Source organism: Pongo abelii, chromosome 12 (assembly GCF_028885655.2).
Source record: "Pongo abelii isolate AG06213 chromosome 12, NHGRI_mPonAbe1-v2.0_pri, whole genome shotgun sequence".
Lineage (NCBI taxonomy): Eukaryota > Metazoa > Chordata > Mammalia > Primates > Hominidae > Pongo > Pongo abelii.
The window spans coordinates 59,325,685-59,348,145 of NC_071997.2; the positions used below are offsets into that span (position 1 = coordinate 59,325,685).

Here is a 22,461-nt window from a genome sequence, read left to right on the forward strand (position 1 = left end):
CCATAGTTTACTTTTTAATTACTGTATAATAGTTATAGTGTGCATATATTGCTGTTTACTTATCCATTCTACAGTGAATTATTTTCAGTTTGGGGCTATATAAATGCTGCTGCTATGAACATTCTTACACAAGTCTTTTTTTATTTTTTATTATTATTATACTTTAAGTTTTAGGGTACATGTGCACAATGTGCAAGTTAGTTACATATGTACACATTACACAAGTCTTTTGGTGGGGACAAAGGCTACCTTCTGCTACTGTTGCTGTCTCTTTAGCTTTTAGACTTAAAAAATCATACGGTTTTATCCTTTTTTTCTCTTTCTCCCCATCAGTTACTGTAGCCATATGTACTTTAGTAGGTAAATCTCTGCCAGTGTTTTTAAAATGTTGAAAATATATAAGTGCTACTTAAATATGTTCTCCTGGCCGGGCACCGTGGCTCACACCTGTAGTCTCAGCACTTTGGGAAGCTGAGGCAGGCAGATCGCTTGAGCCCAGGAGTTTGAGACCAGCCTGAGCAACAATGCAAAACCCCATCTCTACAAAAAATAAATTAGCCAGATGCAGTGGCGCGTGTCTATAATCCCAGCTACTTGGGAAGCTGAGGTGGGAGGATCACTTGAGCCTGGGGTGTTGAGGCTGCAGTGTGTTGAGATCATGCCACTGCACTCCAGCCTGGGTGACAAAATAAGACCTTGTCTCAAAAAAAAGAGAAAGGAAAAATCCTCCTTATAAAGGCTTTCTTTTTTTTTCTTCTTTTTTTTAGATGGAGTCTCGCACTATCCCCCAGTCTCACTGCAACCCCTGCCTCCTGGGTTCAAGTGATTCTCCTGTCTCAGTCTCCTGAGTAGCTGGGATTACAGGCATGCACCACCATGCCCAGCTAATATTTGTATTTTTAGTAGAGACAGGGTTTCACCATGTTGGTCAGGCTGGTCTCGAACTCCTGACCTCATGATCTGCCCGCCTCAGCCTCCCAAAGTGCTAGGATTACAGGTGTGAGCCACCGCACTTGGCCTAAAAGCTTTCAACATTACATTAAGATTAAAGTTCCTTGTGACACCCCTTGCCAAGTCTTGTCCCTTTCCTCCTACCCTGAGGTAACCCCAGCCACCAGTTTGGTTGTTCTCCTTCTAGGGCTTTTCTGATACATTGACATATATAAATATTCACATAGGAAATATTATTTGATATGTGTGTGTTGTTTATTTGGTATAACAAACAGCATCATATTGCTTGGCCATTTGCTTTTTCACTAAACAAAATATCTTGGGGAGATGACCATGGAAGCACACGTAGCTTTACTTCATTTTTTAAACAGCCAAGTAAGAACATTTAGGTGGTATTTCTATATGATTTTGTGTGTGTCCCATGAACTGAGGGCAGGCCCAAAGCCTTGTGCTGGCAGTATTTGATACTGATGTAATCCCACAAAAGAAAAATTTGCAGCAGCCCTGGATCTGTGCCCCTCAATGTCTCTTTTCTTTCTTCTGCAGAGACGTCTCAGAGAGGCTGTGCAGCTGCTGGAGGACTATAAGCATGGGACCCTGCGCCCGGGGGTCACCAATGAACAGGTAACTCTGTGGGAGGTGGGAGCATGGCCAGTGGGGAAGGGAAGGAAAGTGAGAAATTCACAACCCCTTCCCTGCAGCCAGAACCACTTCTTTCCTCCAGTATATACTTCTGCTGATACATACCCCTGTGGACTAAAAGCTCTTTGGAGATGCTCAGATCTCTCCTGTGCTCTAGGTCCAGTGGCAAGCATGGAGGCTGATAAGGCTAGGGTGGCCCAAAGGCAGCAGCTTGGTGAAGCCGGCCCGCACTGGCTTGCGAGAGCTGATTGTGGGCGTCTCTTCCCAATTCCATGATCAGGGATGACACAGTGGGAAATCAGCCATGATGGGAGTATTTATACCATAGAAGTTGGCAAATGCTACAAATCAGGACTTTTTCTCCAGAGAACAGGTTATTAAACGTTTACCAGCATACCACTGTTCACAAATTAGGTTAAGGGTGGGAAGGATGGGGGAGGATGTTGAGGATTAGGATTAAGATACTGTTGTTTTATTCTTTTTTAATATCGTGTAGGAACTCAAATTAGAGATACCTGAAATGTTGAAGGTGGTGTTTTGTTTTGGGGAGGGGTAGGGGAAGGTAGTGGTTAGTGATTACAGAGACTGATGGTTCATGTGCCAAAGTCTGTCTCTTTGTTCATAAACTTTATTTCAAAAACTTTTTCAAACATTAATTTAAACATTTTCAAAGTCGTGTGTGTGCATAATTCAAGAAGTCAAATAGTGCTAAAGTGCTTGTAAGGGGCTGGGCACGGTGGCTCACACCTGTAATCCTAGCACTTTGGGAGGCCGAGGCAGGCGGATTGCCTGAGCTCAGGAGTTCAAGACCAGCCTGAGCAACATGGTGAAACCGTGTCTTTACTAAAAGATAAAAAATCAGCCGGGCATGATGGTGGGCGCCTGTAATCCCAGCTACTCATGAGATTGAGGCAGGAGAATCGCTTGAACCTGGGAGATGGAGGTTGCAGTGAGCCGAGACTGCGCCACTGCACTACAGCCTGGGCAACAAAGCGAAACTCTGTCTCAAAAATTAATAAAAATAAAATAAAATAAAATAAAATAGTGCTCATAAGGAAAAATAGTATATGTTCCCATCCCTCCCCAGTTCCCATGCCTGTTCCCCAGGAGCAACTACTTTTTTCTGTTCTGCAGATAGAAATTTATATTCTATCTTTCAGACAAGTATGCTTATCTACACTGCTATTTCTCAATTAGTTCTTTTGGGTTATCTATTATGGTAGTTGAGGATTCCGCTCTCTTATCATCCACCCCTCTAAACACACTTCTTTCCCCCATCCATACTCACTCTTGAAATAGTTATCATGGTTTTGGGCCTATACATATTCAGTCTTCATGTTGTTACAATTATAGAAATAACATTTACTGCATAGTCAGACTGGTTGTATCATGATTATGTCTCTTTTTCAAATTTGTTTTATCTGGAGTTAATAACCACCTCAGATTTTTCATTGGCATACTTTCCTTTGTACCATCTCTCACTCTCACTGTACCCTCCCACGGCCTTTCAGTACAGTCATGCACCACATAAAGACATTTTGGTCAACAAGGGATCACATATATGACAGTGGTTCCATAAGATGATAATGGGGGCCAGGCGTGGTGGCTCATGCCTGTAATCCCAGCACTTTGGGAGGCCAAGGCGGGCGGATCACTTGAGGTCAGGAGTTCGAGACCATCCTGGCCAACCTGAAGAAACCCTGTCTCCACTAAAAATACAAAAATTAGCTGGGCATAGTGGTACATGCTTGTAATCCCAGCTACTTGGGAGGCTGAGGAGGCGGGAATCACTTGAACCTAAGAGGTGGAGGTTGCAGTGAGTCGAGATCACGCCACTGCACTCCAGCCTGGGCGACAGAGTGAGACTGTGTCTCAAAAAAAAAAAAAGATGATAATGGAACTGAAAAATTCCTGTTGCCTGGAGATGTCTTGATGATCCTGACCCTGTGCAGGCCTAGTCTGTTTGTTTGTGTCTTCGTTTTTAGCTAGTTTTAAGAGTTTAAATAGGTAAAAAAAAAAGTTGGAAGTTTTAAAATAGAAAACTTAACAGAATAAGGATATAAAGAAAAATATTTTTGTACAGCTGTACAAAGTGTGTTTCAAGCTAAGTATTACAAAAGAGTCAAAAATCTGAAATTTAAAATTTTATAAAGTAAAAAATATACAGTAAGCTAAGGTTCATTTTATTGAAGAAATTTTTTTTAAGAGGCAAGGTCTTGCTCTGTCACCCAGGCCTGGAGTGCAGTGGGGCGACGTAGCTCACTGTAACCTCAAACTCTCAAGCTTAAGCGGTCCTCCCACCTCAGCCTCCTGAGTAACACACCACCACACCTGGCTAATTTTTTAAAAAATAAATTTAGCGTGCTTAAATGTACAGTGTTTATAAAGTCTACAGTACTGTACAGTAATGACCTAGGCCTTCACATTCACCCACTACACACTCAGTGACTCACCAGAGCAACTGCCAGTACTGCAAGCTCCATTCAGGGTCAGTGCCCTATGCAGGTGACCATTGTTTATCTTTTATGCCATATTTTTACTGAACCGTTTCTGTGCACAAATATACACAAACTGTTTACATACACAAATATCTACCATTGTGTTATAGTTGCCTATATATTCAGTACAGTAACATACTACCCAGGCTTGTAGCCAAGGAGCAGTAGGCTCTACCTACCATGTAGCCTAGGTGTGTTGCAGGCTTGCGCATCTAGGTTTGTGTAAGGATGCTCTATGCTGTTTGCACAATGATGAAATCACCTAATGATGCATTTCTCAGAACATATCCCTGTTGTTAAGTGACGCATGACTGTATTTTCAGTGCTCTTTGCAATCTGAAGATTTCTGTCTTTGAGTTTCTTTTTGTTTTCCTGAAATTTTCCTTTCTGGGGCCTACCTCCGAGTTCCAGATCTTCCTTTTTCTTGGTATATTTCATCATTTTGGTGGAACACCTCTTCTCGTAGCTTCCTGAAAAAGGGTAAATGAGAAGAAAGTTTTGAGTCTTTTTATGTCTGAAAAATTATAATTCTGCACTCAGCCTTAATTGACAGTTTGGCTGAGGAGAAAATTCTAGGTTGACAATCATTTTCCTTCAGATTTTTGAAGACCATTGCGCTATTTTCTTCTGGGTTCCAATATAGCTGTTGAAAAACCTGATGCCGTTTCATTCCTGATTCTTTGCGGTCTGTTTTCTTTCTTTGGAAATATTTAGGATCTTCTCTTTATCTGTGAAATTTGTTTCTGAAATTCCACAATGCTGTTTCTTTTAAAATTTATCATTTTGGATTCTTGATTACCCCTTTCAATCTGAAGACTCCTGTCTTCAGCTCTGGCAAAATTTTTAATTGCTTTCATCACTTTTTCTCATTCTGGAACTTCTGTTAGTCAAATATTAGCCATCATAGGCTGACACGTAGGTTTTCTCACCTTTTTTCTCTTCTATCCATCTCTATGGGCCAGAAGCAAGGGTAGGGCCTGGGGGATAGAGCAGGTAGGAAGCTGGATGAGATTCCTGTCCGCACCACCAGAAACCAGGCAGTGACAGTGAAAGCACATGATACCATGGGAGAGCTGTGGAAGGGGTGACCCTCCCAGACTGAGGGCATCTGGAAGAGATTTCTCCCCTGAGATATGAGGGCTGACAGGGCTGGTGAAGAGCAGGTGGGGGTAGTCCAGGCAAGGAGGTGCACACTGTGCTGGAGATCGAGGGAGCAAGACCCTACAGAAGGAGGGAATGGGCGAATGTGCTAGACTGGAGCATGGTGATGGGAATAGAGGGCAAATGCATGAGCAGAAGCAGCACCTTAGCCAGATGCCCCTGTGCAGAGCCCTGGGAGAGTGACAGACCCGCAGTGCCTGCTTACATGGGGCCCATCTGAAGGCGTGTGCACTGTGTCCTGAGTCATGGGCAGCCGTCAGCCGGGAGGGCAGGCTGCGATCTCCTCTTTCCTGAGCAGTGGGACTTCTCTCTGGCCATGAGCACCTAAGAGCCTGGATGGTGTGACCTGGTACCCCACCCTACTCAGGCCGAAGCAGTCCCCAGGCCCTTTCGTGTTCTCCTCAGACCTGTGAGAGTTGGGTCCTGCCTCTATGGCCGCCTGACCATGTGTTTGCTCCTGGCCCAAACTCCACTCTGCCCCTTTCTTGCTGAGGTTGGCCTCTTGGGACCCCTTCCAGCTCCCAGAGTTTGGGGAATGAAGCCCATTTCCTCCTCTTTGCTCCCTTCAGTAGCTTAAAGCTGCCTGTCCTGTTTCCCGGGCCTCCTTTGTTTTCTGTCCTGAAAGCCCCCATGTGCCTCAAGGGAGCTGGGGAGGAGGGGAACTGGGCGGAGGGGCAGCTTGGCACTAACTGTGCTTCCCGATTCTGGCTCATGTTGGTGATGCCTGCAGTGTCCATCTGGTGGCTGGGTAGCACAGTGCTCTGGGTATGAGCCTGCCACTATGGCCCCCTAGAGGCAGATCCTCTCTCTCCCTCCCTTCCCCCAGCCTCCTGGCTCCCCCAGCACCAGCTCTCACAAATGCTTCCCTCCCTGGGCTTCAGTCAGCCAATCTACACCCTCCTCTGGCCTCTGCAGACACAAGAGCAGAGGGGATAAGTGGTGACATGGCAGCTCAGGGCTTGGGGGGCTTGGCAATCCATAATTAACAGTCACTGTTCCTGGCCCAGGCTGGCCCTGCTCATCTGAAGTAGCCCGGGTGGTTCTTGGTCTCAGTCTGGACAGTGGCCTCACCTGCACCTGGGCTCTGCGCCTGCTCTGATGCCTTTGCAGGTGTGTGGGCCAGAAGCCTGCAACTGGGTCCTGAGGCCTGCAGGCCTGTCCTGGTGTTGTGGGCAGTGCTGATTAACTTGTGACACTCTCTTTTTTTTACCCAGTTTGTCATCTAACCTGACTTCCAGGTACAACACCTCACCAGTGGGTATGCGCAAATGTATTGATAGTTTGTTTGCTCCTGATGATCTTGGTTTGGTCTTCTGTTGTGGGTGGCTGCTCTCTCCTCCAGGGACCATTACGTTGTTTAAAGGTTGCTATACCAGCCGAGCGTGGTGTCTCACACCTGTAATCCCAGCACTTTGGGAGGCCGAGACAGGTAGATCACCTGAAGTCAGGAGTTCGAGACCAGCCTGACCAATATGGTGAAACCCCGTCTCTACCAAAAATACAAAAATTAGCCAGGTGTGGTGGCATGCACCTGTAGTCCCAGCTACTCAGGAGGCTGAGACAGGAGAATCACTTGAACCCAGGAGGCGGAGGTTGTAGTGAGCCAAGATCACAGCACTGCACTCCAGCCTGGGTGACAGAGTGAGACTTGGTCTCAAAAAAAAAAAAAAAAAAAAAAGATCGCTATACCAATGAATCACTGGTTCCGAGGACAAAATAAAAATGAGTATAATTTAACTTTTGGGTTTAGCAGGTGAAAATTTGAAGAGCTAGTAACCCTAATAAGGACTGTAGCTATCAGTTAAAAAAACAAAGCCATAGTGTACAAAAATGTAAGCACAGACACAGCCAATTAAGTTTCTGAATGTTGACTCTGATCTGTACACTTGTATGTGCTGGGGCTTTGCCAGAATGGTTTGGTGTGGATGGAGGAGGTGGGTGGGGCTAAATATGGAAGACCCCTACCCATGGTGAGCCACCTGACTCGCTGCATGCTTACGAAGTGCCAGGTATTGCACCATAAGTACTAGCGCTTTCCACATATTATCTCAGCTAATCTTCACATAAACTTGTCAGTAGGTACCTGTATCAGCCCAATTTTACGGTGAGACTCAGAGAGGTTGCATTATTTGCCTAAGGTCACATAGCTAGTTTGTGGTGGGGCAGGGATCTGACACTGGACCTCTTAGATCTAATGGGAGAGACATCTTCTGTAAGTGAGAGAGACAGAGAGAAAAGAGACAAGAAAGAGAAAGCTGGGAAGGAAGTTGGAGGTTACAGGCCAGATTGAGAAAGTCTTTGAAAACCAGGCAGAGATGCTGGATGCATTGTGTGGGGTAAGAGGAAGCTACTGAGAGCTATTGAGCAAGGGAGTAGCACGACAGTGGTATTGTCGTAGGATCAGTCAGTGGCAGTGCCAGAGTGCACTGGGGAGGAGAAAGTGCTATTAGGGAAATCAGCTCGGAAGCAACTGGAGTGATGGGGAGTGTGGTGAGCAGGTTACTGGGAACCATTGTAGCTCCTGAGTGGCTGGGCTTGTCCATCATTCCACATTCCCCAGAGGTTGGGAACCAGCCAACCTTTCCTAAGTGCCTACCCTGCACCCAGGATAATGAATGTATGGGTTGCTCAGAGCCCCCATGCAGGATGGATTTCTGTCTGCGACCTGTCTAGGAGAAAGAGCTGCTGGGATGCAAGAGATCCTGCAAGACTTCTCTGGCAGAAAGGAAATGGGGTCAGCTGTGTTTGGGCTTTGCTGAAAATAGCAGAGCAAATACCAGAGGCAGGCTTAAAAATACTTGTGCCCCAAGTCTTCTGTGGGCGTCAGCAGGTTTGTCAGATGCTGAAGGGAAGGCTTGGCTGACCCACTAGTCTTACCCTGACTCCTAGCATCAAGCCCTGGGGATCCTGGTCAGCACCCTGCCCCTCTGGGCCAGGCCCAGCATGGCCCTAACTGGTAGCACGAACAGGCAAGTGATCAGTAGGAGCTGAGTCATTTGTATGATGTGCTAGGTGTCGTACTGAGTGCTGTAGATGCATTTGTGGGCTGGGTCCCTGCAGTGGCGTCCTGGATGATCTCCCTATACTACCTGGGCCCCTCTGTCCATTGCTGATACAGCACACAGAGTGATCTGTGAAATTATACATGACATTGTTTGTTCCTCTGCTCCAGGGTTTCTCAGACTTGGCACAATTGGCATTTGGAGCCAGATTATTCTTTTTTGTGAGGGCTGTCCAGTGTACTGAGGGTGTTTAGCAACCTGCCTGGCTTTGACCCAGTAGATGCCGTTAGCTTCCCCTCCCCAGTCATAACAACCAAAAATGTTTTCTGATGTTGCCAAATGTCCCCTGGGTGGAAAATCCACCCCCTAGTTGAGAACCACTGCTCTAATAGAAACCATAGTGTTCCTCTTTTGCACTTAGAGTAAAAGCCATAGTCCTTAACCTGGCCTGCAAAGCCCCCAGTCCTCTCTGAGCTTGTCTCCTGCTGCTCTCCCCTATTTGGTCCACTGCAGTCACACTGGTCTCCTTGCTGTCTCTCAAACATACCAGACAGGCCCACTTCTGCCTCAGGGCCTTTGCACTGGCTATTCTGTCTGCCAGAACAATCTCCCACTAGATAGCTGTGTGACTCATTCTCTCCTTCAAGTGTTTCCTCCAATATCACCTCAATGAGACCCACCCTGACTACCTTACTTATGTCTGTAATCTCCATCTCTGCCACCTGCTCACACTTGCTATCCTCTTGCCCTGTTCTATTTTCCCTAGTTTCCTGAAGCACTTTTCCTTCTAACGTATCAGAAAATTTGCTTATTTATTGTTTGTGTTGCTTATTGTTCGTCTGTCTGTGCAACCCTCTAAACTCAACAAAAGCAGAGATTTTGGCCCGTTTTTGTCACTGATGTGTCCTTAGCACCTAGAGCAGTGTTCAGCACATAGTAGATGCTCAATAAATATTTGTTAAATAAGTAAATTTGCTAAATAAATTAATTATTAATTTTCACAATAACCTTGAAAATAATCACATCCTCATATTACAAATGAGGAAGAGGAGGCTCAGAAAGATTAAGTATATTGCCCTAAATCACATAGCCAGCAAGCGGGAGATCTAGAATTTAAACTCAGGTCTGGATAGAAACAAACTGCGTATATAGGGAAGTTGCAACTGCTGCTGTGTGCTGTGCTGCAGAACTAGGCAAAGAGTCTCTCTTCTTTTGTGAGTCTGTAGAATTGGGGGTACCCTCACCCGACATAGACTTGCAATAGGTACATATTACCTGGGAGAAACCATGGCAACAAAATTAATGGTGAGGTATAATGCGATTGGCCCAACTGATAAATTAGGAAGTTTTTTTTGTTTGTTTTATGGAGGCATTCTTTGCCTTACAGAAGGATCCCCTTCAGGCTCTGTTTAATTACCTTCTGGAGGTTGTTTTAAATAGGCTCTGTCTTTGCTGCCTTGGGAGGTTTGGAGAAGCAGCTTGGAAGGAGGCAGAGGGGAAGGGGAGCGAGCCAGATTGGGGGTGGGGCTGGGCCGTTCCTCCTCCCTCTGGGTGTTGGGGGTGTGCCCCGCTCTGCCGGAGAAGGCCAGTTGGTGAGTGTCCTCTGCCCCTCCCTTGGACTCTACACCAAACTTCAGGTAGGTTCAGATGGCAGTTCAGCTGAGATGCTGGCTGTTTTTGAAATTAGCCAGCTTCTGTGATTTTCCAGCCACCTCTCACCCGGATTGCTTCTCCACACCTGCTCCATGTCCTTATTTACCAAGTTGAGAAATCAAGCAAGGTTCAAAGTCTCATATCCACACTGATTTGTTGTTGGAGCCAGTAAGTCCCAAGGGATCAAAGCTGCATATTTTTATGCTCAGCAGAGGCAAAGAGGAGATGGGCTGAGCCCACACAAGATGAGGTCTTAAGCAGGAATTGTAGTTTAAAGTGGAGATGCTTCAATGGTCTAGTGAGAAGACGTCGAACTCTTGACATCCCAGGATGTCCCGTCGAACTCTTGACACCCTAGGATGATCCTCCCCATCACCTGTTTGCAAGACTGGCTTGTGAAACTTCAGACTAGCAACCAGCTCTTGGCTTGTGGGTGGTATATTACCTGCTGCCATTTTTGCATCTGACATTTAACCCCTTAAAGTCAACATTTAATCCAGCAGGTCCTAGGGAAACGCCTAGACCCAAGGAGTCAGACCTGGGTTCTTGTCCTGTTCTCCCTCTAAGCTGGGCCTGGCCTCATACACCGTAGGACAGGAAGGGGCCCTGGAGAGACTTGCTTCTACCTCCTGTCCCTGCTTCTGCCTAATTTTAAAAATAATAAAAGTCTAAGCTGTGAGGTAACTTGCACAGGCAGGCTATGTAAGTTAGTGACTGAGAGAGGGTCCAAGTCCATGATCCTGACTGTTGTCACTGCAGCCTGGCGATGGGATCAGCCCAAACAAGATCAGATCATGACTAGGAATTTTTGTTGAAAATGGAGATGTTCCTCCTACCTCACCCCAAAACCGCTGAGGCTGGTATGTTGTCAGATGCCTCAAGAAGAGCTTCAAGCACCACTTTAGCTTCCATTCCTTCCTTTCTTCCCTGGAAATCTTTCCCTGATATCACTGGAAGCAGTTTCTAATAACCCCAAATGGGTTATATTAGTTAAAGTGATACTAGCTGCTGTAACAAAACGATCCCCAAATGTACTAGCTTAAATGAGACAGTTTATTTCTGTCCTGTATAACAGCTCAAGTTCCAGGTGGGCAGCTAGCTCTACCCCACAGGATTATTCAGGGACCCAGGCTCCTTCCATCACGTTCCTCTACCATCTCTTTGGGCGTCGTGCTATCTTCATGGCTGAGGCTGGGCTGCAGCCACATCCTTGCACTGGCTCACAGCAAGGGGACAGAAAGCATGGAGGGGGAGGCACTGGCCTGGAAAAGGCACATCACTTCCCCTCAGATGCCACTGGGGGTCTCAGCTACATGGACAAGCCTCATTGCAGAGGAGGCTGGGAAACGTGTAGCAGGCCAGCCATCTGCCAGCTTCTGTTCTATGACTGTGGACAACACAATAGGACATGGATTTTATTGGACAGTTTGTGGTCTGTGCCATAAGGGTCAATAAAGGGCTTAGAATTTGTGCATCTTCTATTATCTTTTTCTAGTGGTTACCTTTAATTTTTAAACAAATTTTTAAGTAGGTAATATATGAACAAGATACAGAATTCTAAAGGTATAAAAAGAATAGGAATTTTTTTAAAAACTCTCCCTTTTTCTCTCCCCCAGTTGCCCACTTTCCCTCCCTAATCATTGGTTCCTTCTGTATTATACCAGATATATCTGTATAATTTATCCTTTTTCTTTAAATTCTCACGATATAGTAACTCCAGTGAAATTCACCAGAGCATGATTTGTGATAGCAGAAAGATAAGACAGTCACAAAAGAATAAATACTATGTGATTCCACTTATATGAGATACCCAGTGTAGTGAATGTCGTGGAGACAGAAAGCAGACAGCGGTTTCCAGGAGCTGGAGAAGGGAGGAATGGGGAGGTCACATTTAATGGGTAGAGAGTTTCAGGTTGGGAAGCTGGCAGTGTTTTGGAGATGGATGGTGGCGATGGCTGCCCACGATTTGAATGTACTTAATGCCAAATGTCTATCAATAGGAGACATTTTATAAAATATTCAGGCTGGGCACGGTGGCTCGTGCTTGTAATCCCAGGACTTTGGGAAGCCCAGGTAGGAGGATTGCTTGAGGCCAGGAGTTCATGACCAGCCTGGTCAACATAGCAAGATCCCGTCTCTACAACAACAACAACAACAAATATATGTGTATATATATACATATATATATATTTTTTCATTCATTCAAGGGTTTTGGTTGGAAGAATAAGACTGCTGTCTGTGCACTGATATGGAAAGATCTCCAAAATATATGACAAGCCTGAGGGGCAGAACAGTGCAGTGATGAGCTAGACTTTAGAGATGGAGGCAAGTGGTAGTTAAGGGTAGGGACTCTGGAGCCAGACTGCTTGGGTTCACATCCCGGTGCTGTGAGACTGTTTTTTTTTTTGTTTGTTTGTTTGTTTTGTTTGTTTGTTTGATTTTAGGGTTTTTTTTGTTTTGTTTTATTTTATTTTGAAACAGGGTTTCACTCCTGTCGCCTAGGATGGAGGGCAATGGTGTGATCTCAGCTCACTGCAGCCTCTGCTTCCTGGGCTCAGGCGATTCTCCTGCCTCAGCCTCCCAAGTAGCTGGGACTACAGGTGTGCATCACTGCGCCTGGCTAATTTTTGTATTTTTTCTAGAGAGGGGATTTCACCATGTTGCGCGGGCTGTTCTCAAACTCCTGAGCTCCGGCAATTTGCCTGCCTCAGCCTCCCAGAGTGCTGAGATTACAGGTCTGAGCCACCATACCCAGCCTGCTGTGGGACTTTGGGCAAGTCACTTAATCTCTCTGAGCCTCAGTTTCCACATTTGTAAAAATGGGAGATATATTAATCCCAACCTCCTAGGGCTGTTGAGGGGATTAAATAAGTGAATAAGTCATTCTGGCCAACCTCAGACACTGACGTGCTCCAGTTCAGGGGAGACCCAGGTGAGGAGGCCTGGGTGCCTGTCTCCATCTTGTCACCGGCCCCTGGGGCCCTGGCTTAGTCACTTAGTCTGTCTGAGATGCCTTACCTAGTCTAAAGAGCATCTGTCTACCTCCCAGGCATTTGGGGGATAAAACAATAGAGATGAAGTTACTTTGAAAGATGATTAAATCCTTAAAAAAAAAAAAAACTGCTCATTTGAATTGCTTCCCTCTATTTTAGGCAAAACTATTGAGCACGTTCTATGAGTCAAATATTTTATATATGCATATGTCATTTAACGCTTGGTGTTAGTCAGATTGAGCCAAATGTTAGTACAAATAACGCCCAGGTTTCGGAGGCTGAACACAGTCAGGTCTGTTTCTCATTCATATCTGACTCCATTACAACTCAGGGACCTGGCAGAGGCCAAAGATGATGCCAAGATGCCTCCTTTCACTCATGTCTTTAGGGCCTCACTGTCCTCCACTGGATCCTCCGTGGGAGGCTCGGGGACAGGCCTAGAACTGGCGAACGTCATTTCCACCCACAATCCATTAGCCAGCACCCGGTCCCAGGAGGCCACTTGACTGCAGAGGAGGCTGGGAATCATAGGCTTAGCTGTGTGCCCATAAATGCAGACTGCCAGGGAACCCTCCCTTACAACGACTCATGTTACTGATGGAGAACCAGGCACAGAGGCAAAGTGATTTCCCCGGGGCCACACATGGAGTAAGCGACAGAGCCAGGATTTGTCCCCTCCCTCTTTTTCATTGTATCCTGTTCCTCTTTCATGTCTGTCTGCTCTGAAGATGCTAGAGTGTTTTTAAAATGTTCTTTAGTTTCTGCATTGTCTCCTTTCCTCAGAATTTCTTTTCTATGTATGCATGTGTAGTCTCACTGAGCAATGATCTGTTTCATTGGGGTCCTCCAAATATCAATATTTCTAGGCAGAGCTGACCATATCATTTGTGAGACTCAATACAAAATAGAAATGCAAGACCCTTGCTCAAAAAACAGAAAGAAGCTTTTCCTTCCTTTCTGAGTTTTCTCTCTCCCCTCATTCTTCTCTCGTCCTGGAAAAATGTTTTTTATCTGCTATTTAATGTTTCTCTTCCTTAGCCACAGGGGACACTCGTGGGACAAGTGCAGACCCTCACAGGCACCTGGAGTCCTGCCTCACAACTTGATGCATGGGGACTGCATGGCCCTCCCTGCGCCCAGGCCTCTGACAGGAGTGGAGGGTTGCAGCGGTCACTGGGTGGCCAAGAACTCATTTCATGGAGGTGGCTGAGGCAGTGGGAGGCAGGACCACGTGTGAGCTGAGGGTCCGGGCGGCCAGCATGTGCTCCATTCTCCCACTGGGCTTAACTTATAAAACTCAAATTCAAAGATAAAGATACACTCATGCCTCACTTAACATCAGGGATATGTCCGAGAAGTACAACATTAGGTGATTTTGTCATTACGGGAACATCATAGACTGCACTTACACAAACCTAGATGGTAGAGCCCACTCCACACCTAGGCTGTATGGTATAGCCTATTGCTCCTAGGCTACAAACCTGTACAGCATGGTACTCTACTGAATACTGTAGGCAATTGGAACACATGGTATTTGTGTATCTAAACATAGACAAGGTACAGTAAAAATATGGCATAAAAGATTAAAAAGATGGGGCCAGGCACAGTGGCTCATGCTTGTAATCCTAACACTTTGGGAGGCGGAAGTGGGAGGATTGCTTGAGCCCAGGAGTTGGAGACCAGCCTGGGCAACATAGGGAGACCACGTTTCTACAAAAGCACACAAAAAATTAGCCAAGTGTGGTGGCACACACCTGTAGTCCCAGCTACTCAGGAGGCTGAGGTGGGAGGATTGCATGAGCCGGACAGGTGGAGGCTGTAGTGAGCCATGATGATACCACTGCACTCCAGCCTGGGCGACAGAGCAAGCCCTGTCTAAAAAAAGAAAAAAAAGAAAGATAAAAAATGATACACCTTCATAGAACACTTACCATGAATGGAGCTTGCAGGACTGGAAGTTGCTCTGAGTGAGTGAGTGAGTAAGTGGTCAGTGAACGTGAAGGCCCAGGACATGACTGTGCACTACTGTAGGCTTTATAAACACATATCCTTAGGCTGCACTAAATTTATTTTAAAAATGCTCTCTCTTCAAAATAAATTAACCTTAGCTTACTGTAGCTCTACTTCATAAACTTGTACATTTTAAAAACTTTTTGACTATTTTGTAATAACACTTAGCTTAAAACACACACTGTACAACTGTACAAAAAAATCTTGTCTATAAGCTCTTTCCTATTTTTAAACATTTTTACTTTTTAAAAAAATTTTCTAAACGTTTTTGTTAAAAAGTAAGACACAAACACCCATATCATTCTAGGCCTACATGGAGTCAGGATCATCAATATCATTGTCTTTTACATCTTGTCCCACTGGAAAGTCTTCAGGGACAGTAACACGCCGGAGCTGTCATCTCCTATGATAAGTATGCCTCTTTCTGGAATACCCCCTGAAGGGCCTGCCTGAGGCTGTTTTACAGTTAACTTTTTAAAAAAAATATAAATAGAAGGTATACACTCTAAAATAATAAGAAGTGGCTGGGCACGGTGGCTCACGCTTGTAATCCCAGCATTTTGGGAGGCTGAGGCAGGCGGATCACCTGAGATCAGGAGTTTGAGACCAGCCTGGCCAACATGGTGAAACTCCATCTCTACTAAAAATACAAAAATTAGCTGGACGTGGTGGCAGGCTTCTGTAATCCCAGCTACTTGGGAGGCTGAGGCAGGAGAATCACTTGAACCTGGGAGGTAGAGGTTGCAGTGAGCCAAGACCGTGCCATTGCACTCCAGCCTGGACAACAAGAGTGAAACTCCGTCTCAAAAATAATAATAATAATAAATAAATAAAATAATAAGAAGTATGGCATACTAAACATATAAACCAGTAACGTTTATTATTGTCAGGTGTTGTGCTAGGGTTTTATATGAATGGCAGTGCAGTAGGTTGGTTTACACCAGTATTACCATAAATGTGAGTAATGCATTGTACTTTAGGACAGCCACAAGGTCACTAGGCCATAGGAATTTTCCACCTGTCTTGTAATCTTATGCAACCACTATTGTATATGTGGTCTGTCATTGACCAAAATGTCCTTAGGTGGCAATGCCTGTATTAAAGTCAAGGCAGCAACCATGTTGGGCGAGGTGTAATCCCAGCACTTTGGGAGGCCGAGGCAAGTGGATCACTTGAGGCCAAGAGTTCAAGACCAGCCTGGCCAACATGGTGAAACCCCGTCTCTACTAAAAAAAAAAAAAAAAAAATTAGCCAGGCATGGTGGCGCACGCCTGTAATCCCAGCTACTGGGGAGGCTGAGGCACAAGAATCACTTGAACCTGGGAGGTGGAGTTTGCAGTAGGCCGAGATCACACCACTGCACTCCAGCCTGGGCGACAGAGCAAGACTCTGTCTCAAAAAAAAAAAAAAAAAAAAATAGCAGCCACACAGCATTAGACCACTGGAATGGGACGTCCTTCTCAGCATTGCGCTGATGCCTGTCCACGAATCCAGCCCTCTTGTGGGTCATTTCTCTGGGAGCCTTTCTGTTTCCCTGGAGAAGGTGTCTCCATCCTCCTGCCTGTGGTGTCCTCAGAGCTGGATGCAGACGGGCTCCTTTAGAGACTCAGCACTCAGACCCTTGCCTGGTCCCCCTGTGCCTGTGACCATGTCTGGGCTGTTGTGATCTAGCTTCTCTGGAGAATAAACCTCCATCACCTGGATGGGGACTTTGGGCCTCCCTGCTCTGTGCACAGGGACATTTTCAACCTCTCTTCCTGCTCTCTGGCCATGCCGCCTGCACCTTCCCGGTGTCTGGAGCTCTAGTTGGGCTGAGCCCACTCACTCCCACTGAGCATGTGGGGTGTCCTTCCACCCTCTGCAGCATTGCCAACCGCTCGTCTCTTCATCAGCTCACCACCTTTCAAAGATGTGTGACATCTTCTGCCTGCGGTCACGTCCCCTTCCTCCCCGAGGGGGTTTTCAGCTGGTTTATTCCTTTGCTGTTCTTTTCTCAAGGATTTGGGAAGAAAAGGAGATGACACTGCATTGGCTTCACCGTGCCTTACCAGAAGTCAACTTAAGTCTAGGTATACTTCTGTTTTAGAAGACGATATTCCTTCATTAAGCACGTATTGAGCACCTACTGTGTTCCAGGCCCTGGGGGGATGGAATGTGCTAGGAGATAGTGCTGAAAAGCCAGTTCCTGCCTGTGAGTGGCCTGACTGTGAATCCAGAGGGGAGAGGATGCAGAAGGTTACGACTGGGGTGGAGGGTGTGGGGTGTCAGGAGTCTGTGTACAGGGCCTGGGGTCGCACCAGGGACAGAGCCCAGACTTGAGGGTGCACTTCAGGAAGGTGCTTACTGAGCAAAGAGGGGAGGATCAGCCTTTTATCTTTTTTTTTTTTTTTTTTTTTTTAAATAACCTCTTTGCTGTTAGGCCCTCACTTAACCTTTGTGCTAGCAGTGATTCTGCTTTTGGCTTTTCACTCATCAGTCCCGTCTGTTCCCCAATTATTATTTTTTAAACATCGACTGCTTCTAATCTGCCTGGGTCTGGAATAGCAGACAATCAAGTGTGTTGGAAGTGTGTCTAAAATAAGAGTTAATTAGGCTGTGAAGTAAGGTTTGAGGGACTCAGCTGTGAGAAAAATGCATAAACTTTAATGTATCAATTTTATAACTTCTATTTTTACTACCCAGTAGCCTTCTTAACTTCTGCAGCTTAATTTATGTTCCAGATGACCAACATTGCCATATACATGAAGCATAACAACCATTCTATTATAAAACTTTAACATCACTGCTGGCTGTATCTTCTTTCTAGCCGCATAGCCTTCTTTCTCCATTAAAAAAATATACTGGCCTTTGGTTTGCCCATGGTGTACTTTTTTTTCCTTTTTTGGAGACAGGTTCTCACGCTGTCATCCATGCTGGAGTGCTGCGGCACAATCATGGTTCACTGCAGCCTCTACCTCCTGGGCACAAGTGTTCCTCCCACCTCAGCCTCCTGAATAGCTGGGTCTGCAGGCACATGCCACCACACCCTGCTAATTTTAAAGATTTTTTTGTAGAGATGGGGTCTCCCTTTGTTGCCCAGGATGGACTGATCCTGGGCTCAGCAATCCTCCTGCTTTGGCCTCCTAAAGTGTTGGGACTACAGGCGTGAGCCACTGTGCCTGGCCCCCCGACAGTGTAAATTTTTATTTACCATGTTTCCTTGATTTGAAAAGGCCTGGGCTGGGCATGGTGGCTCATGCCTGTAATCTCAGCACCTTGGGAGGCCAAGGTGGGCGGATCACGAGGTCAGGAGTTCAAGACCAGCCTTACCAACATGGTGAAACCCCGTCTCTACTAAAAATACAAAAATTAGCCGGGCGTGGTGGTGCGCGCCTGTAATCCCAGCTACTCAGGAGGCTGAGGCGGGAGAATCGCTTGAACCCGGGAGACGGAGGTTGCAGTGAAAAAAAAAAAAAAGGCCTACTTTATCACATCTGTAAAATGAAATGAGTCTTTTAATTGATGGGGGTCTTGGTATTACAGTCATAGTTTTCTTTCGTATGCGGCACATGATAATATATCTTAGGATCAGTGGTGTCTTAGATTCAATGCAATACAGTATTTAGGTCATTTGAAGGGATTGACAAGTTATTCCGTTTCTCCAACCTGTCTCTGTGCTGGAAAGAGACAGCCTCATCAGCATTTGAAAGGAACTTTTTCTCCCTACAGCCTTCTTATAATAACAACAGGCATAATAATGTCAGCAACAGTAAGCACTTATAAGCACATGCTATTGTGCTGACACTGCTCTGAGAGCTTCCCGTTCACCCCTTAAACGACTCTGTGTTAGAGGCATGGCTATTATGCCCATTCCACAGATGAGGAAACTGAGGCCCAGAAGTAGAAGTGGCACAGCAGGGAATCCAGGCTATCTCTGAAAAAATCATATTATGCTGTCACTAGTGATTCTGGGAGACAATTGAAGTATCTTCATTTAAATTAGAGGTTTCTACCTGCTTATGACTTAGAGTCAACTAGAGAGCTTTAGGAAAATGCTGAAAAAATTCTCCAAGGAATTCTAAAGTGCAGACAGAGTCGAGAATTCCTGGCTTAATTGATGCGCGAGGTCCCCTAGCTCTGCCATTCTGGGACCTCTCTGGCCCTTTCTCTCTGATGTCACCCCCCCCCAAGATAGGACGGCTGCCCAGCCTGGGCTGGCAAGGACAGCCCGAGCTTCTTATGCTTTCGGAGCTGGATCCCTTGGTTAGAAAACATGGGTTGGAAACCTTAAACCGATACATGCTTTTAATTTTTGTTCTTTATTTTCTTTTCCTTTCTCTCTCTTCCAGCTCTGGAGTGCACAGAAAATCAAGCAGGTAATCCAGTTTTTGATTCTCTGTTTCCTTCTCCATGCTGTCCTGGACTCCACCCTGCCCTGTCCCAGGGATCTAGTGGAAGCCCCCGCTCCAGTGGCTCTTCGGGCTCTCACATTTGCCCTTGGCCCCCTCACCCCTTCCTTCTGCCCCAACACTCGAGGGCCAGAGTCTCTGAAGTCTGGAGCTCAGGCCAGGCTGGCCTTTCCCTGGGTTCTCTGAGCTCCTGGAAGAGACAGGGCTCTGTCCACAAAATCCTTATTATGTACCTACCATGTGCCAGGAATGGGGGTAGAGGGCCTGCAAGGTAGAAATGATCCCGTTCCCCATGGACTTTTGCTCTCCACTGCATTCAGCTTTTAGGGTAAGTCAGGAGGAGGGGTGCTATCTGTTTATGGCCTATGGTTTGGTATTCTTTTGCCTTGAGTGGTGGAAAAGCCTAACTGGCCACAAGGCAACATATAGCCACTAGTGTCTGAATCTTCCCAGAGAAGTTGTCCTCTTCCCTTCTTCCTCCCCTAATGCCTCTGCTTTTCTCCCTCCTCCCTCCCCCTTCCCCCTTCCCCCTCCCTGTACCCCTGTCCCCACCCCATTCTCTGTTCCTGCTTTTGCCAGGCTATTCTACATCCGGACACCAATGAGAAGATCTTCATGCCATTTAGAATGTCAGGTAAGCTCCTGGGGTCCTTCTGGTTCTGGTCAGCCTGGGGTGCTTACTCCAGTCACAGTTCCAGGAGCATCCAGATGTGCTGGCCTAAGGAGGGGACAGAGCCTGTTACAATCGTGGCCGTATTTGCACCTCTACATTCACCTCAGCTCAACTGTACAAGACGCTGGCCAGGCCCCAGAATACTCTATGGAGCTTGCCTGCCTTTTCTGCCTGAGCAGTTGGGGTGGAGCCAGGGCTTCCACAAGTGAATCTGGTAGCCCCCACCACCACCCACTCCACATCACTCAGCACTCACTAGGACAGCCTCAGTGATGCCTGCTCTAAGCAAGCCCTGGCTTCTACAAGTCATTCCCCCTCTCACCAGTGCGTGACCTGCTGTTTCCTTCCAAGTCCTGCTCCCTGCCCTGCCCCTTTTAGGCAGTCAGTCTCCAGCTTAATTCTCTGTTCTCTGATCCTGCAATTAGCCCTCCCTTCAGAATGGATGCACTGTTATTGCACTGCTGTGCACATACAGAAGGTGGGATTCCTATTCTGTAGAGACCAGGAGGCAGAGGGTGATACAAGATCCCTGCCCCAGGAAATCCCATTGGTCGCTGAAGGGGCAGCTGTGCCTATGTGGGCTTTAGGGCTTAGAAAGCACTGGCATGTACACAAGCTAGGCTGCCATGCTTATCCCCCCAGCAGTTCTGAGAGTCTGCAGAGTCACACTCAAGGGTGTGCTGACGCCTCCTTCTTGCCATTTCTCAGTGCAATGGGGCGCACCCACCTTGAATTATGAGGGTGGAATGGGAGGGCACTGCTGCTGCTGCCTTGGGAAGGCCTCGGGTGGCTGGAGAAAGGCGGTCTCAGTCAAATGGGTCAGTCAGGGTCCCCACCCCCAGAGAGCCTGGCCTCATTGGGGGCAAGAAAATAAACAACCAGGGAGTTGATGGACATGTGATGTCATTGTGTAAACTGGGGCAGTGAGTGCCATGTGACCCCCTTGCTTTGCCATGAAGAACTTTAAGGCTCTGAGCATTTTTTTTTCTTTTTATTTGAGACAGAGTCTCCCTCTTTTGCCCAGGCCGGAGTGCAGTGGCATGATCTCTGCTCATTGCAACCTCTACCTCCCAGATTCAAGCGATTCTCCTGCCTCAGCCTCCCGAGTAGCTGGGACTGCAGGCACACACTACCACGCCTGGCTAATTTTTGTATTTTTTAGTAGAGATGGGGTTTCATCATGTTGGCCAGGCTGGTCTTGAACTCCTGACCTCAAGTGATCCGCCTGCTTTGGCCTCCCAAAGTGCTGGGAAGGGCTCTGAGCATCTTACAGTTGTGGTTGTAGATGCTTCCCAGTCCCTGCACCCAGCACAGCAGGCTCTCACCCTGAGCCTGGCTTCTCTTGTAATTCTTGACCTTTTTGAGTCATGCATTCCTCTGAGGCCCTGATCAAACTCCCGGTTCTCTCCCCAGAGAGAAGTGGGTAGGAGAACCACGGCTCACTTGTGTGTGTGATTATGCACACTCAGGAGCAAAGCTTCACTTTAGATGCAAGTCAGATAAGCCCGATCCTGCTGTCCAGCCACTGCTCACTGGCTGCCACGGTTAGAGGTTGGGGACAGGAGGCTGTCCACTGACAGCAGTTGGGGCTGTGAGAGAGCCTCGCCTGGGGGCTGAGAGCAGCAAGGAAGCTGTACCCACGGCCTGGCTGCGCTTCACCCCAGCTCCCTACTGCGCCACTGGGGATGCCACGGATTTAAGAAGCTCTGGCACTTAGAGTTGCATGGCTCAGGTTGGGAGGGAATTTTCATTCCAGAAATGGCCATAATGCCGGGGAAGTAAGGGCCTGTGTTAGAAAGACAAGCTGAGGCAAGAAGGAAGACATTCTGGGGTCCTTGGAGGATGTTCAGCCTCATGTAGTGAGCGTGGGCAGGGTGTGTCGTGCCTCGCAGGAAATCATAGGAGGATCACCAAGTGTGGAGTGGTGGTGCCCCAGGTCACAGGCAGCCCTGCCTGCAGGAACAGGCCTCTGGGTTCCAGGGGAGAGTGAAAGCTGCCTGGCCAAAGGGGAGCAGAGAAGAGGAGTCTGGGGACACAGCCCCGGCGAGGGCTGAACTGGGAAAGAGTCTATGAGATTGGAGATGCCTCCCGCCTAACTGACCTGAGCCCCTTCGTCAGGGCCACTGATAGCCTAAGACCTAACCCGGAGGCTCCTGGGTATCTCAGGTGAGATGTGAGTGGATTATAAGGCCTGACTCTTTTCTTCTCGTTCACAGGTTACATTCCTTTTGGGACGCCAATTGTAAGTGTTACCTTCAAAGGATTTCCTTTTCTAAAAAATTATTTTAAATGTCTAACTTTACGTTATTGCTCACAGATATTTGACTGAGTTGTTGATTTAGGATAAGTCAATTCCTGGAGGGAAATTACCAAATAAAATGATATGTATTTCTTACCGCATCTCTTGATGCTGATTGGCAAACCTCTTTTCATAAAAAGCCTGATGACTTAAATCCAGCGTGGAGTCGAAAATTGCCTTCTTCCCTGCAC

At 46.8% G+C, this 22,461-nt stretch overlaps 1 protein-coding gene across 6 annotated transcripts in view; it reads left to right on the top strand.

Moving 5' to 3' along the window:
• The window catches only part of SFXN5 (sideroflexin 5), a 131,481-nt gene that overhangs the window by 31,130 nt on the left and 77,890 nt on the right, over nucleotides 1–22,461 (top strand). For 5 of the 6 annotated variants that reach the window (XM_024242047.3, XM_054548062.2, XM_002811899.6 and 2 more), the window contains exons 3-6: nucleotides 1,498–1,575; nucleotides 19,239–19,265; nucleotides 19,878–19,932; nucleotides 22,188–22,213. In XM_024242047.3, coding sequence (XP_024097815.2) covers nucleotides 1,498–1,575; nucleotides 19,239–19,265; nucleotides 19,878–19,932; nucleotides 22,188–22,213 — 186 coding nt within the window. Of the gene's footprint in view, nucleotides 1–1,497; nucleotides 1,576–16,354; nucleotides 16,980–19,238; nucleotides 19,266–19,877; nucleotides 19,933–22,187; nucleotides 22,214–22,461 lie in introns of those variants that run through there. The other variant, XM_054548061.2, reaches the window with a different exon arrangement.